This window comes from Pseudorasbora parva, chromosome 2, assembly GCF_024679245.1.
Source record: "Pseudorasbora parva isolate DD20220531a chromosome 2, ASM2467924v1, whole genome shotgun sequence".
In the NCBI taxonomy this organism is placed as follows: domain Eukaryota; kingdom Metazoa; phylum Chordata; class Actinopteri; order Cypriniformes; family Gobionidae; genus Pseudorasbora; species Pseudorasbora parva.
The window spans coordinates 21,202,669-21,218,546 of record NC_090173.1 but is presented as its reverse complement, the minus strand read 5'-3'; the positions used below and the strand labels follow the sequence as shown (position 1 = coordinate 21,218,546).

General features: G+C 37.7%; 1 protein-coding gene across 4 annotated transcripts in view; it reads left to right on the top strand.

The window, feature by feature from the left end:
- LOC137094371 (uncharacterized) overlaps positions 1 to 15,878 on the top strand; it is a 42,379-nt gene that overhangs the window by 9,064 nt on the left and 17,437 nt on the right. For 3 of the 4 annotated variants that reach the window (XM_067460007.1, XM_067459988.1, XM_067459998.1), the window contains exons 2-10: positions 3,717 to 3,826; positions 4,050 to 4,148; positions 4,257 to 4,408; positions 4,528 to 4,578; positions 6,260 to 6,326; positions 13,037 to 13,083; positions 13,389 to 13,470; positions 14,434 to 14,480; positions 14,679 to 14,760. In XM_067460007.1, coding sequence (XP_067316108.1) covers positions 3,724 to 3,826; positions 4,050 to 4,148; positions 4,257 to 4,408; positions 4,528 to 4,578; positions 6,260 to 6,326; positions 13,037 to 13,083; positions 13,389 to 13,470; positions 14,434 to 14,480; positions 14,679 to 14,760 — 730 coding nt within the window. In that variant the 5' untranslated portion in view covers positions 3,717 to 3,723. The remainder of the gene's footprint in view (positions 1 to 3,716; positions 3,827 to 4,049; positions 4,149 to 4,256; positions 4,409 to 4,527; positions 4,579 to 6,259; positions 6,327 to 13,036; positions 13,084 to 13,388; positions 13,471 to 14,433; positions 14,481 to 14,678; positions 14,761 to 15,878) is intronic. The other variant, XM_067460016.1, reaches the window with a different exon arrangement.

The window sequence follows — 15,878 nt, the reverse complement described above, 5'->3', positions numbered from 1 at the left end:
TGCAGGCTTGATGAGCAGAAGAAACTTCTTTCAAAAACATTACAAATAGTGATGTGTCCAAACTTTTGGCCTGTACTGTATATATATATCCATAAATATTTCCTATATGTTTATTTGTATTTATATCTATTTATTTATTTATACATTTGTTTTCTACATTTCTTTGTCGATATGGTAATGATTGGGGTGTGTTTTAAAGAGGGGTGAAATGCTGTTTAATGCATACTGAGCTTTTTACACTGTTAAAGACTTGGATTCCCATCCTAAACATAGACAAAGTTTCAAAAACTAATGTTGGACGTTTGATGGAGTATTTCTGTGTTAAAAATACTCCTTCCGGTTTCTCACAAGTTTCGGAGAGTTTTTTTTTCGAGTATGGGTCGACTTGACGTTAATAGACCGGAAGGTCCTTGTACGGGCCGTACGGGCTCTTCTCCCGGTAGGGTGCGCGCGCGCGTGACTAGAGCCACAGAGGAAATGCACGGCCGTAAACACTGCGGCTGCAGATCCAGTCGTCCGTGAACACTAATGTCTGTTATAGTCCGCGCCGCGCTCCACTTATTTCCTCCACTTTGACATTAAGCGACTTCAACGCTTCAGCACAGCATTCCGGGAAGGCAGCGCTGCATTTGAACCGATTTGAACGCAGAAATGCTTCAGTCGCATCGCAAAGTGGATCTCCACACTCTAAGAAGTGTGTTTTTGACGGAGCCATCCCAGCGATAAAGGTTCGGTCCTGCTTTGGAAGCAGCCGGTGAGTAAAACTGCTTCAAATGTCTGTGCTGTGCTTATCGTCGCATATGTAAACATCAGTAAACGACACGATCGCGTGCTTCGTCATTCAAATGCGCTAACGGACTTCATTGCTGTTCTATGTAAGTTATAACGTTACACTAGTCTGACGTGCAAAACCGTTTTGCTTGCTTCTAAGGTTTGGTCGCATACAATAGTCCATAAACCGAATCATGTCCTCATAAACTGAGAGTAGGGCTGGACAATAATTCAATATCAATATATATCGCGATATAATTTTTTTCAATAACGGTGATATGATTTTTAAACACATTTCCGATATTTCGATATGACTGACGTTCAGGGCGCATGCCATCAGAAAGAGCAGAACACGATTGGCTTCTTGCGTGATGACGTACACCACGGACACGCAGCCAGTGCTCAGCAGTAGTAGGCTGATAGATCCAACGCGGCACGTTTTAGCTACAAAGAGAGTTTCCCTGACCGCAACACAAATGTGACTGGACGAGCTTCCACAAGTAAGGAGAAATAAATAGTTGATAAGAGAAGAAAGACTAACTTACTTTAGTGGCGTGGAAGTGGTTCGTCTATCTAAAGCACTATTCGCACGGGATAAGCAACGCCTGTGATTTTACTCGAATTTACTGACTTCTCCCGGATATGATGTTCGTTATAGATAGCTGTATGAAATCATAAACAGGCATCGATATCGTTTTGATTATTTTACAGTAGCCTAATAAATAAATATAATTTCGTTCAGTTAGCGAACAGACGCCATGAACTGAGCTCAGACCGGCGGCAGGAGTCAGAGTTAATTTATCACGAGTAGGAAGCTGACAATATACGGCGGAAGATTCAGTTTCAAAACTAAATGTAAAAGCGCCTATTTAAACAAGATTGTCATTGTACTATACTGTTCTGTTCTGTTTTTCATTCAGAACAGTATTGATGTTAATATTAAACACGCCATTCAATCAGATTACTCCCAAATTGATACTTATTCTAAAGTGAAAGTATAATCCGTGTGGGCGCGGCTGCACGGGAATTAACGGTGCGCATTATGAATGCAGACTTTATTCTTCGTGAAAGATAAAGATAGAAATGCTCACAGGGAGAAAAAAAGCTTGCAAAAAGTATATACAATCCGCCTAATCCTGGCCAAATCACAGAGATGTCGATTCGCACAGGACTAATGTTATCACAGGACCGCGGTGTTCGGCGAAATATGGTAGGTAGGCTAATTTGCGGGGGAATTTTTACTTTACAAATTACAGACATGGCCGATTCGCACGGGATTAAGATCACAGACATTCTCTGCAATTATTACAAATCACCAGAGGTCCCCAGATAATACGAATCCTGTGCGAATGGGGCTGATATTAAACTTGCGCCGGAGAGGTGCCGACTAGGGGACAATACATCGACATAGATGCATCAATCTAATGTCTAACAATACGATGCCAAGCGTTACAAATAATCCATGTAGACTATTTATGTAAGAGGCAAGTGGCACATTTGTTTTAATACTTTCCACATTTGCACACAATGTCATGTATTAACACCAATGCGTTCATTCTCGTTTAAATTACCTTTCAAAGCTTGTGAAAGACGGTCAGACATGGCTTCACGAAAATGTATCATTTTCTCCTGTTAAAGCCTTGCAAAAAGCAGCGTGCACTCATCTCAAACAGAGCACAAATAGGCCACTGAATTGAGTCTTATTTTATTTATTTTTTTGTGCATCAGTAGATAAAGGTATAGTTTTGCATAAAAGGAGACTATAGCGCTATGAATCGTTCTTCACTGAAATTTAAAACTTAAAAGAAAATGCTCAATAAACTGCGTCTGCGAAGTGAGTCTTGTTTATTTGAAGGTGATTTCACATTTCTTGTTCGTATAAAGGCTAAATACAAATAAAAGGTGAACATTAATTTATTTGTACCGTTTTTATTTCTAAAATATTATATAGTTTTATAGGAGGAGGTTTCATAGACTTGGCAAATTAATTTGTCAGAAGTTTGTAGGTACAGAAATCCTTTGTGGCAGTTCTTGGTAGTTTTTCTAAAGCTTTTATATAGTTCATATCGATATCGAAATTATATCGTATCGACCAAAATTAAGAAATATATCGTGATATAAATTTTGGCCATATCGTCCAGCCCTAACTGAGAGTAAAGACAAATGTTGACAGGCCACTAAATACAGTACATATCACAGAGACGGACGTCCTGCTGTTGCTGTTTCTATTTCAGCCTCCGAATTAGATTCTGGATCATATCTATTAGCTGAGATAGCCATGGGTTTCTCCACGCTTGAGGACGTCACCGCTTTGTTCGCGATCGTCATTCTTTAGCTCCGCCCACACGATACGCCTCCAGGCGCTCGTTTTTTTCCGGAAAGACTCGGTACAGCCTATAATTCTTTTACAAATATAATAAAACTAAAGAATTTTTGGAGATATGAAGGATGCAATACTACTCTATAGGTACTCAAGATTGACATGAGATTGACTGAAACTGAGTGTTTCACCCCCCCTTTAACTCACACAGCAATCGAGTGCAGAGTGGCAGTGCTGAAGCTTTGATGCCACAGTGAAAATAAAAAAATAAATATAGAAATACAATTTTTGGAAAATTACAATCTTTTTTTACATTTCTGTATTTCTGTATTTTTTTTATTTTTATTTTTTATTTTTTTTATTTATTTTTTATTGATTTATTTTTTTATTTTTTTATTTATTTATTTATTTATTTATTTATTTATTTATTTATTTATTTATTGTCAGCTTTGGAATTCCATATTTTACAGTTAAGCTAGTATTTTTCTTTCATTAATTATGCCCAGAGATATGTTTTCATTGTCAATTTTTTGATGAAAGGCATCTGTGATTCTTTTCGTAACAGTACAATGATTGCTTGTATTTGCCTGACTATGAATATCCTTGATTAAATTTTGCCCCACAGGAAATGGATGATGAATCATTCAGATTCAGAGCATGATACAGGCAGCACATCAAATTCGGACTGGATAAATGATGTGGAAAAAAAGAAAAGAAAGATGGAGGAACAAAATGGTAAGGAGAAAGGAACATTACATGCATAAAAGCTGTCTGTGAATGTTATGCCATCAAACATATATATTTTTTTGTTTTGTTTTGGGTTTTTTTAATTGCAGCTTTAGCATTTTTATTTGAATCAGGCTAATAATTTTAAAGGTAAAAAGCATTATTTATTGAAAAACATAGAAAATCATGGAAGCTTGTAAAATCCAGAATTCTTTCTTTTTTCAATGGCTAGACCTGACGGAAATCTTTCAGGAAGCCAGAAAACAGACAAATCTGTCTGTATGCTGTGGAAATGAGAAAGGTGATTTATACAGAGAAAAGTACTACATTGGTAAGTAACAAATTGAATGGCATATTAACTTTTGAAAGACATAGGCCTACTGTTGCAAATATGTGCACCCATGTGCATATGTTCTGTATCATGTTTCTCTGATTTAAGGAGAGAAGTGTATATTATGTAAAGGGAAGTGGTATAGTCCCCATCAGTTTGAGATTATTGGAGGAAAGGGGCATAACAAGAAGTGGAAGTTTAGCATCTATTACAAGCCATCAAACGGCTTTAAACAAGTGCAACTACTGAAACTTATACAGGTATGTATATATGCCGTATATAGTATATTATTTATTTTACATTTTATAAACATACCTAAATTTAAAACTAATTTTACTGGTCCTCATCTGATTTAAATGAACTCTCCTGTTTTTCTTAGAGCGGGGTTCTTCCAGAGTTTGGACACCTGAAGGAGTCATTATTTAGACCAGTATGTATTATGTACAGTAACAAAACAAAAGTAATAAGCCATTAAACATAAGCAATATTCCTATTATGTTGTAGTTTAACTTGAACTTGAAAATATTGATTGTAATCAGTTATTTTTAGCGATCCTTTATTTATTTATTTAGTTAGTTAGTTAGTTAGTTAGTTAGTTAGTTAGTTAGTTATTTTTACTTTGCTTTTTAAATATGAATTTTGATGTTAATGATCTATTAAGTATGGTGGCCCAGTAGTGCACAACACAACGAAATTTAAAAAGCATACATAAGTTCACAACACAATGAAATCAAGCCACAACACAACGAAATAAAGCCAGAACATAATGGCTGCGTCTGAAAACCTAGGCAACTGGCTCATTGCCTCACTGCCTTATGAGGCAATGGCTTGTAAGGCAGCGTTTGTGCACGAAGGCACCTCGAGAAACTGATTTCAGACAGACTTCTAGTGGCCTCGTAGGCCAGCGAATCAAGTGCATTCTGGGAGTTGTTGTCTTTAATCCACATGATCCAAAAATACATTTTGTGGCTTTTCTCAGTCTAGAAGGCACCAAATTCAAAAATAATTTCATATTTCTATTACATAAATTATCAAGTTTAAATACACATTCATCATCTTAGCGCTGTAGTACCCCTTTAACTATTGTTAAGTGTTTATATCTTTGTGAGAACAATGGCAAGGAAAACTAACTTTACCGCACTCCGAGAGCCCCCTAATGGTCGGGAGCATTTCCGTTGTGTTGTTGCTTGATTCCTTTGTGTTGTGGCTTGATTTCTTTGTGTTGTGATAAAGTAATCATTATACAGAATTACAGTGTTAGGGGATAAGAGTTTAGGTCCAAAGACCAGTAGTGAAGAATGAAGACCAAGAGTTAGGAGTGCAATTAATTAATGATGCATTTGCTGAAGAATAGTTTGCAGTTTCATCAGCAGAAACCAGCATCAGGTCTCCCAAGGAGTTCGTAGGGTTGCACTCTCTCTTTACCTTTTTTTTGTACATACAATTTCTCAGCAGTTTATACTTTTCATGGTCTAGCTATGTCATTACTGCAGGTTAAATGATTCTGATTGGCTGAGATAAAACAGACAGTCATAGTAAATTTCCACACATTCTCAGTTAATCAGATGCACGTCTCCATAGATCACTTGTTGATGTTTTCACCCCAGAATAAGGCACATAGTGACCTTCCAGGTCTGGAGCAGGCGCCAGCTTGTCCAGAACATACTGTCACTGTCCTAGGATGCCCGTTGTACACCTTCAGTACTGATCTGTAACACAGAATACTGCGCACATACACAGAGACACAGTTTCTCCAAGGTTTGAGTCGGTGGAGCTCCAGTTCTGACTAGACAGTTTCCCAAAACATACTGATAACATGTGCTTTCTCTCAGTGAGAGGTACAGCCGATATTCACCATAATTCTTTAGTGTTTCAGAAAATATAAAATGAGCAACAAATCCATATTGCATCTCTGGAAGCCAGGCTAAGTGAGTAAGCACGATTACTGCACTCCTGGCATGGGCCAGACCCTCAGTCACTTCTCAAAGACCAAATACAAACTTTAGAAAACTGTAAAGAATCATTAAAAATACAAATCATTATAATAATATAGGAGAATAAATATTGATTAATGTTTTGATTATACATTATTTTTACATTTTTTATTATAGGTGGCACAGACAGATGGCAGAAATTATAATGAAATACCTGTGTGTGGACAGGACATCAGTCAGCTGGGTAAGTTTGCATGAATATTTGCATTTCAGATTCATCCAGTCCTTTAATAGCCTGGTCTTTACCAGACTCTCATAAATTTAGCTACTCTGGATCTGCTATAACCAATTGCTAACGTTTTTCGTCGTGACGTATGTCATGCGCCCTTCGCCTGTTTCACACAAATCTGTCAAAATACATGTGCACAATTGTTCAGGCCACATCAGGGATAAACTCATAGGATAAAACCTAAAACTCGTGCATTCGGATTGTGATTTATTCACGCCACGGTGGAAGAGTTTTGTGATTGGGATCGCGCTGCTCACGTGGTCCGCAACATGATTGTATGCTGTAAATAAAATGTCATATGCTTGGTATGATAATAAAAACTGCTAATAACAGACCAATTCAAATGTTTACGTGCTTTTATTTTAATTAGTTTGAGCAGTGATGAAATATATTGCTCTTGTAAATACTTGCCAGCATTTGAAAGAAATACAAGTCTAGAAATGCATCCAAATAACAGCAAAGCAACCGTATGGTGTTCTGCAGTGGTCAAAAATTATTATAAACAATGATTTTTTAAGTTATATATTTGAGAAAACTCAGAGTTGTGGATTCGGACAGCAATTACATCACCACACGACCTTGGTGTTTGTCAAAAGCAGTAACTCGTCTGGGGATTTTTTACGCAGGTGGTGGGAAACGGACGGCAATAAAATCACTGACTAGCCGCTGTAAATGATGACAATACCTTCCGACCCCACGAGGAACAGTTACTGTCCGAATAGGGCTTCAGCTAACTCCTTCACCTCTAATGGAGTGAGCTGGAAAAACAAACTTTTCCTGAATTCAGGAGAGGAGGGCCACCAACAAACCCCAGCAAAGATTGTTATTGCTCCGGCTTTAACTTCTGGATATTCGGTGCCACAACGGAATGGTTTCGTTTGCATCTTTCTCCGCCGCCATTAGCTAATAAACTACAACTCATCGTTCTCAGCCACTCCCTCTGTTCGCTGATTGGACCAGTAAAAATTTGTTCTGAGAAAACATAAGAACACACCTGTTGGAAACTCAGAAGTGAAGACCAGGAGAGCTTGGGTATATCTTTCGGGCAGGCGTTCCTCTTTATTGAGAAACACACGTGCCGTCTGTGGCTGCAGTCGTCCAAGTCTAATTTTGAAAGTATACATTGTAATTTATCCACATTTCAGGGGGAGGGATTTACACAGTAGAGGAGGAGACAATCTAAACAAAGGAATGCACATGCTGCCCAGGTAAAAGGGACACACCCCATACATTTCCATGTCACCAGTCCTAATCCTATCAGCATAACAGTGCCAATCAGACCACCAATCCAAATCCTATCAGCATAACAGTACCAATCAGACGAATAGATGCAAATGTGATCACTGACAATGTTGCTTATAGATCAGGAAGTGCATAAAGACAAAAGACTGATTAGATTGATCTCCTTAGAATGTAGTCAGTCTGTACCTCCAAACTGTAAAGCATTATGTACATAACAAACTGTTAGTATACTATTACATTGGAACCTTGATATAACAATTTATAAATTTGTAATCACACAGTCCCCCCTTTGAGAGTTCTAATAACTCTCACATAATTCAAATTTAAACCTTCATAAGTCCATTCTATAGCTTATGTTTGTTATCATAAGCCCCATCTTCTATTCATGTAACTTGAAAAAGTTACAGGCACATATCACTTGCTCTGTGTTGATTGTCTGTAGTGACGAATGACATGCTGACACAGAAACAAACATGCCACTAGGGTCCGTGTAGTTCTTACGGGTAATGTTCTTTTGTGGTTGGAACAGTCCTTGGGAGTCATTTGTTGACCTTACAGGTTTCCGAACCATGAAGAATTATCTTCAGTCATCTGATGTAATTTTGCTGAAAGATTAAGAATGTCTTGTTGGATTTTGTTCAAGAGTACTTGACCACCATGTTTGTGCATAAGCGAGACCTTGAATGCAGCCATCTTCTGGTTTGTGGTTGGAGCTGAATTATGTAGAAACCAGGGTGAACCTGCCGTTGAATTGACTGGGTAGGATGTTGTAGACCAGAAGTTCCTCCCATCATGTGCCACCCATGGGATTCTTGCTTCTCCTGAAGGCGGGTGTGGCATGCAGACAATCTTTCCAGCAAACATGGCATTTCTTGACATTTTCATAAGCTCTAAGAATATGTTGTTTCTGGAGACTACACTTTGTGCGATGTCCATGATGATTAGTAGCAAGGCAATCTTGATCATGTTGATTATAGTATATATATACTCATGACAATTGGCTCGGTAGTGGGTCTAGTTGTCCTCTAGATGACAGTTGGCTCGGTAGTGGGTCTAGTTGTCCTCTAGAGGTTGTGGCTTCATACGCAGGTGAGGAAGTCGGTGCGTGTAGGTCTGGGGACAGCCATCAAATGGTATCTGCACAGAGTAAGAAAGAAAACAAAAGACAGCAGAGCAGTATTTGTTCTAAAAGACTGCAAACATTTGGGTTGTTTCCTCTGTTCAATCTGAGTCTGCTATTGTTGTTCCTTCTTTCCCTATGTCTTAATTCCTGCGACACCTAAAGAACAGTGAGGTAAGGATGGACTAGTGAGTAGGGGAAAGCCTATGAGGGAATCTTCACCGCAGGATTGGCCCCCGATGCCTGTTGCATTCGGTTCTTTCCTGGGCTCCTCACTGGTCCGTGTGTCCTAGCCTATCCCTGTCGGTGGGGGAACAACTTTAAAGTGTGACACATGCGTCAAAGCTTTCCTTCCCTGACACAACACTGCAGCTGCTGTAATCAACATCACTTGATGTGGTACTTGCCACTTAGGCTCTAAGGGCTTGTTTCTGAAATGACTTTATCATCACCCACTGACCTGGGAGGATCGTGTGTCCACCTTCTGGTGGCGTCTGCCAACACGACTCAACTCTCTCTCTGGCACTCTGTACTGCCTTTACGGGGTTATCAATGATTGAACCATCAACAAGCTCCAATTCTGCATTCTCAATGGGAGTTTCTGCTATTTCACTTGTAGCTGCGTATGTAAGCGTAACACAATCATGAGTCATTTCTCCTTCATCCTCTAACAAAACTTCAGTCATTGGAGACATCATACATGAGGATGGGTTCGTGACAGGTGCACGCTGTAAATAAATGTTCAGGGCTGTGAGGGTTGTTAACCAATTTCCCCATTGAGAAGAGGTGACAGAAGTGACTTTTGCTTGACTCATTAGTGTGGACACTGCATGAGGGCATTTTACATTTACAGTCTGTCCTAACTCCTGATGAAGCCTGAAGGGCTGGATCATTGTTTAAACTTTCAGACAATTTAGTAGGAATTACTGTAATTTCTGCATCTGTATCAAGCAAAAAGTCAATCTCTTTCTTTTGTTTGCTACCGTTCACAAAAATGTTATTGTGATGGATTACAGGGGAAAGGTAGCTACTCACAGCCCCAACAATTAGTTTTTTGCCTGTTCATTTTGTGCTTTTAGAAGAGCCTGAGCAAGCTGTCCTAAAGTTTCAGTGTACCCTGGCGGAACTACTTCAGGATTGTAGGCGGGCTGAGAAGGAACAGAATTATGCATAGTATTTATTTTACTATCTCGCAACTTTTTCCTACACTCTTTCTGCCAGTGACCTGATTTTTCACAGTAGTTACATTTGCCTTCTCTCTTAGGCCTTCTGTTAACTTGATTTCTTGTGCTAAACGTAGCTGCTGCTACTCTTACTTTTGCCTTAACATCAGCATCTCTTTCCCATGTAGCTAACCTTTCTAGGTTACTTCTGAGAGTTTTGTTAGACCAAGTTAGATCTAGGAATGGCAATGTTTTTCTGTACTCGGCTAAAAGACCATCTGACCAGATGCGAACAAAAGCTCCCTGGTCATCTAAAACACATTCAGAGTCATCAACTATTCCACTGTCAGTTATAGCTGACTGACAAAATCTTTCAGTGTATTCGCTGAGAGTTTCTTCTTTCCTTTGCACACAGTTAGTGATTTTGGACCAGTCTACTTTGGGTCCCATGATATTCTTTAGAATTTTCAAAACACCTTCTCTCATATCGCCTTTACTGACATGTCGTAGTTCAGAAGTAACAGCAGACTCAAAACTGTTGAATTCAGATTCAGTTAGAATTTGTGACATCAGCTGTGTGACTTCTGTTAACGACATGTCGTAGAGACGCATTTTGCATAACAATGTCCTTCTAAATTCAGAAAAATGTGTGCGTGCTGAGGGTAAGCTCTGGGATAATCTTTCTATGTCTTTAGGTGCTAGTCCTTTAGCTATAGTTTGTACTTGTTCAACAGAGTTATGAGGAACAATTTCAATCCCAGATCTTTTCCTTGCACCACATACCTTCACTGAATCGACAGGCACATCAGTTACTGTTTGGATAGCTACATCTGTTTCAAACAAAGTTTGTAAGTCAGGATAAGTGTTATCAGTCTGACTAACTTCATTCACATCAGTTTTCTCTGCAGCTTTGTTGCGGTTCAATTTCTTTGTCAAAGATGCTACCCTAGCACTGAACTCTTTGTTCTGTTTCTCTAGCTCTGAGATACGCTGAGACTGTTGTCTAGCTAGCGCTAAACCAAATTCTCTGTGACAACAAATAATGCCTTTCACATTGTTCTTGCGAATACATGCTCCTAAAACTTTTTTACATTCATCAATTGACCAAGTCTTGTCTGGATGGATCTCATATTTCTTTGTCAAATACAATCTGACTGACTCAGTCACAATTGAGTCCATGTGCTCTCCTAACAATGACTTAAATTCACTATCTGACCACAAAGGCGTCGCAAGACCACCTTTTTCAATTGTGGAGAACAGTCTAGCATTCTTTCTAAACATGTTTCTTTGTAACCACACAATCAAAACACTAAAACTCTAGTTAACAGAGGGTATACTTGTTAACATAGATCAACTACTGTTAACCTTCCTTGGTAAAACAGAGGACAACACAAATATTAGCCTGCAATGCTAATCTTCCCTGCTGAAAAACAGAGGCTGAACAACTATTAGCTGGTGATGCTAATTCTTCCCTGTCTGGAACAGAGGTAAAACAATTCTTCCCTGCCTGAGAAACAGAGGCAAAACAATTCTTCCCTGCTTGAAAAACAGAGGCTTAAACCATTCTTCCCTGCCTGAAACAGAGGCTTATAAACAATTCTTCCCTGCCGAAACAGAGGCTTATAAACAATTCTTCCCTGCTGAAACAGAGGCTTACAAACTATTAGCTTGTGATGCTAACCTTCCCTGCCTGGAAAACAGAGGATAACTTTCATCTCTAAAACACATTTTTTTAGAGGATAACTTAGTTAATCAAACCCTACAGCTGTCTGACAACTCTTCTCTGGCTGTGCAGAGGATAACAAATTTGTACTGGTCTTAATGGTTCTTTTGGATAGAGTGACTCACCAACCCTTGATTGTACAGAACAATTCAGCTGGATTCAGTCTGGAACGAAGTCAGAATCTTTGCTGAGCTGGATTCAGTCTGGAACGAAGTCAGAATCTTTGCTGAGCTGGATTCAGTCTGGAACGAAGTCAGAATCTTTGCTGAGCTGGATTCAGTCTGGAACGAAGTCAGAATCTTTGCTGAGCTGGATTCAGTCTGGAACGAAGTCAGAATCTTTGCTGAGCTGGATTCAGTCTGGAACGTGGTCAGAATCTTTGTTGAGCTGGATTCAGGTGAGGATCTCTATCCGGGTCACGGCACCAAAACTGTTGGAAACTCAGAAGTGAAGACCAGGAGAGCTTGGGTATATCTTTCGCCATTAGCTAATAAACTACAACTCATCGTTCTCAGCCACTCCCTCTGTTCACTGATTGGACCAGTAAAAATTTGTTCTGAGAAAACATAAGAACACACCACAGTCCCAGGTGTAGTACTGAAGGAAAATTAAAATTGAGAGGAAGTACGTTGGAGGGCAGAGCCAGGCTAGTCCTTTAAGGCAGCTAAAAAGTATCTTTGTTCTTTGTTCTGATTGTCAGTAGCTGCATTTACATTGATCCCAATAATCTGTTTGTAATTGGACAGGTAATACAGTCAGAATAATAAAGTGTAACATGTAAACACAAGAGAGAAGTATAGACAAGCTTGTGTCAAATTTGAATGATTTATGGCCCTATTTTTTTTGCAAGCTTGCCTATTCTTCTTTCTACCACACCAATGAATTGACCAAATCCAATTTAGTTATTTTTGATTGTAAGGGGTTGTTTAAACCTTTTCCAGTAGTCCTTGCTTCGGACTCTCATCCACAGATATGGTGTTTTTGATGTGGGATGAGGCAGTTTTACTGCTTGATAAAAATAAGCGGCATGGTACAAAACTTTATGTGCTCGTCGTCTCCTAGTCAGGACCCGAATTGGATACATATTAAGACTTTGTTATATTAAAGAAAACAAAAAGCTTGAAGAAAATGTGTCAACTTGCATTTATGCATAAACATGCACATCAACACAATCACTTTATTTAGCATTCTTGTGAACACTATGTTCTGACTTGATTTAATTCTGATTAAAACAAAAAGAAACAAAAATTCTTGTGAACACTATGTTCCTAATGATTTAATTCAGATTAAAACAAAAGGTGTCCATGTGAATGTAGCTACTGTTTTTAAGAAAACATTTTGATGTTTGTTTTTAATGTGGTCATCTATTATACATTAACCAACCCTTTAAATAAAGTGAATGTTTTCTAACACACAGACAGTTCTTCAGATGAGTCCACATCTGTTGCTACAAGACTTAAACTGGTAAGATTCAGCTCTGGTAACGAAAGATTGGTAAAGATTCCCCATTGAGCAATTTGCGTTTACTGATATGATGCATTACATTGAATTAAAAGTGATCATAAAGACATTTATTCTGTTACAAAAATATCAATTTCAAAATTAATGCCATTCAAAATCAACTCTATTCATCATATAATTCTGAAAAATAATGTTTTTTTGAGTGGCAAATCAGCTTATTTCTGAAGGAGTATGTGACACTGAAGACTGGATTGATAACGAAAACTTAACAAATATAAGGTCATTCCTATAATTTATTTTCATCACAGAACAAGAGAAAATCTGCGATGCTGGCTGAAAATGTCAGCAGAAGGATCAGAGAATCGGTAGGATCTTCTTCCAGTGACAGAGGTTAGTGAGCTCTGTAATTTCCCCAATTTATGTCTCTTATAATAAGCTTTATTATTCTTAGAATCAATTGATTTTTTTATTAGACTATGAATGTCACTTTTACTTGTCTTTTTTCTGCTTCATTCTTCTTTTATTTGATTTATGATTCATTTTGATCAAACCCTTAAAAGGATAGCTCACTCAAAAATGATAATTGTCCCATGATTTATTTACCCCCAAGTCATCCTAGGTGTATCTGACATTCTTATTTCAGACGAATACAATCGGAGTTATGTTTAAAAATGTCCTGGCTCTCCCAAGATTTATAATGGCATTGAATTGTCTCGGTTTTTTGAAGCCCATGACAGTGCATCTATCCATCATATAACTGCTCCACACGGCTCCAGGTGTTAATAAAGGCCTTCTGAAGTGAAGTGGCATGCTTGTGTAAGAAAAATATCCATATTTAAATCATTATAGACTAATTATAGACTAGCTTCCAGCAGTCAGCAGTACATGAATCACTTGCGCTAAAAGAGTAACTCTTGAACCCTTGATGTTTGTGTATTGATGAACGCAGAAGCTAGAGCGATGCAAAACATAGCGTCGGGAGTAACTATTTTAGCATAAGTTGACTTGGTTACCACTGACCGTCTGAAGCTAGTTATTTTAGTCATTAAAGTTTTAAATATGGATATTTTTCTTACACAAATTAATTTGTCTTACGCTTCATAAGGGTTTTATTGTGTGGAGCAGTTATATGATGGATATATGCACTTTTATAGACTTTAAAAATGAGCCAACAATTAACTGCCATTATACAGCTTGGAAGAGTCAGGACATTTATTAATATGACTGATTTTATTCGTCTGAAAGAAGAATCTCATACCTAGGATGACTTGAGGGTGAGTAAATCATGGGATATTTTTTATTTTTGGGTGAACTATGCCTTTAAATAAAGTGAATGTTTTCTATCACACACAGACAGTTCTTCAGATGAGTCCACGTCTGTCGCTAAAAGACTTAAACTGGTAAGATTCAGCCCTGGTAACGAATGCGTTTACTGATATGATGAATTACATTTTATTAAAAGTGATCATAAAGACATTTATTTTGTTATAAAAATATATATTTCAAATTTAATTCTGTTCGTTTGAACATTCATTCTATAGTTATATATGTATCCACAAATATATTAAGGTAATTCCTATCATTTATTTTCATCACAGAACAAGAGAAAATCTGCGATGCTGGCTGAAAATGTCAGCAAAAGGATCAGAGAATCGGTAGGATCTTCTTCCAGTGACAGAGGTTAGTGAGCTCTGTAATTTCCCCAATTTATTTAACTTATAATTAGCTTTATAATTCTTAGAATCAATTGATTTTTTTATTAAAGGGTTACTTCAGCGATAGCATATGGCTTTGTATCAGTAGAAACCCTAGAGTATATTCGAATGATTGTCCACCCCCACCTACTATATAATATAATATTCTACTATATTAATGACCCAGTTTAAATACAGATTCATCTTCCCAGCGCTGAAGTACCCTTTTAAACTATACAATCGGAGTTATATTTAAAAATGTCCTGGCTCTCCCAAGATTTATAATGGCAGTGAATTGTTGTTTTTGAAGCCTATAACAGTGCATCTACACAGCAAATTGCCTGGTGTTCATTTAACTCCTCTGGTGTATACTTTACACTTCTCTGGTGTATATATAGGTCCCACCAGCCTGGTGTTTAAGTAACACTTTCAAAAGTGTTGAATATATACCCCTCGACAGTGTACATTATTTTACACCAAAAGTGTACAATATAATCTAGTGTACACTGTGTATTACTCTCTGCAAGAGTGTATTATACACCAATTTAAAAGGTTATTTTTTACACTAACCGGGTAAAAACCCTACCACACAGGTTTATTCTAAAAATGTACAAAGATTAATTGTGCTTTTAGTACTCTGGAATTAAAGAACTTTTCTAAATTTTCAAACGGTCACCATTTTGCATTGTATATGTATAATAAACAGATCACACACAAAAAAAAACTTTCAAGTCACTGTATTTATTTTCTCAGATTCACCAGGCCACAAAGAAATGCAATACAAAATGTTCAAAATAAGTTACAAAAAAGCAGAATGTTTTAACAAGTTTAAACATTCAATTAGGCTGCTTCAGAAATAGGTATCCTCTAATAACCCTTTAACAAGTATACTTTTACACACCCACCACATATATTCAAATAAACAAATGTTCTACATTATTTTTCGGGACAATTTGCAACACGTTAAAAATATTTCATGTTTTTAAAATGGAGGTGACAACAATAGACTATATTGATGAAACTCCTTTGCAGGATGTGGATCAGTTGTGTCCAGTTGCTAAAGTACAGTTCAATGCGTAGTTGTTTCACATGCAGTGCAGGGAA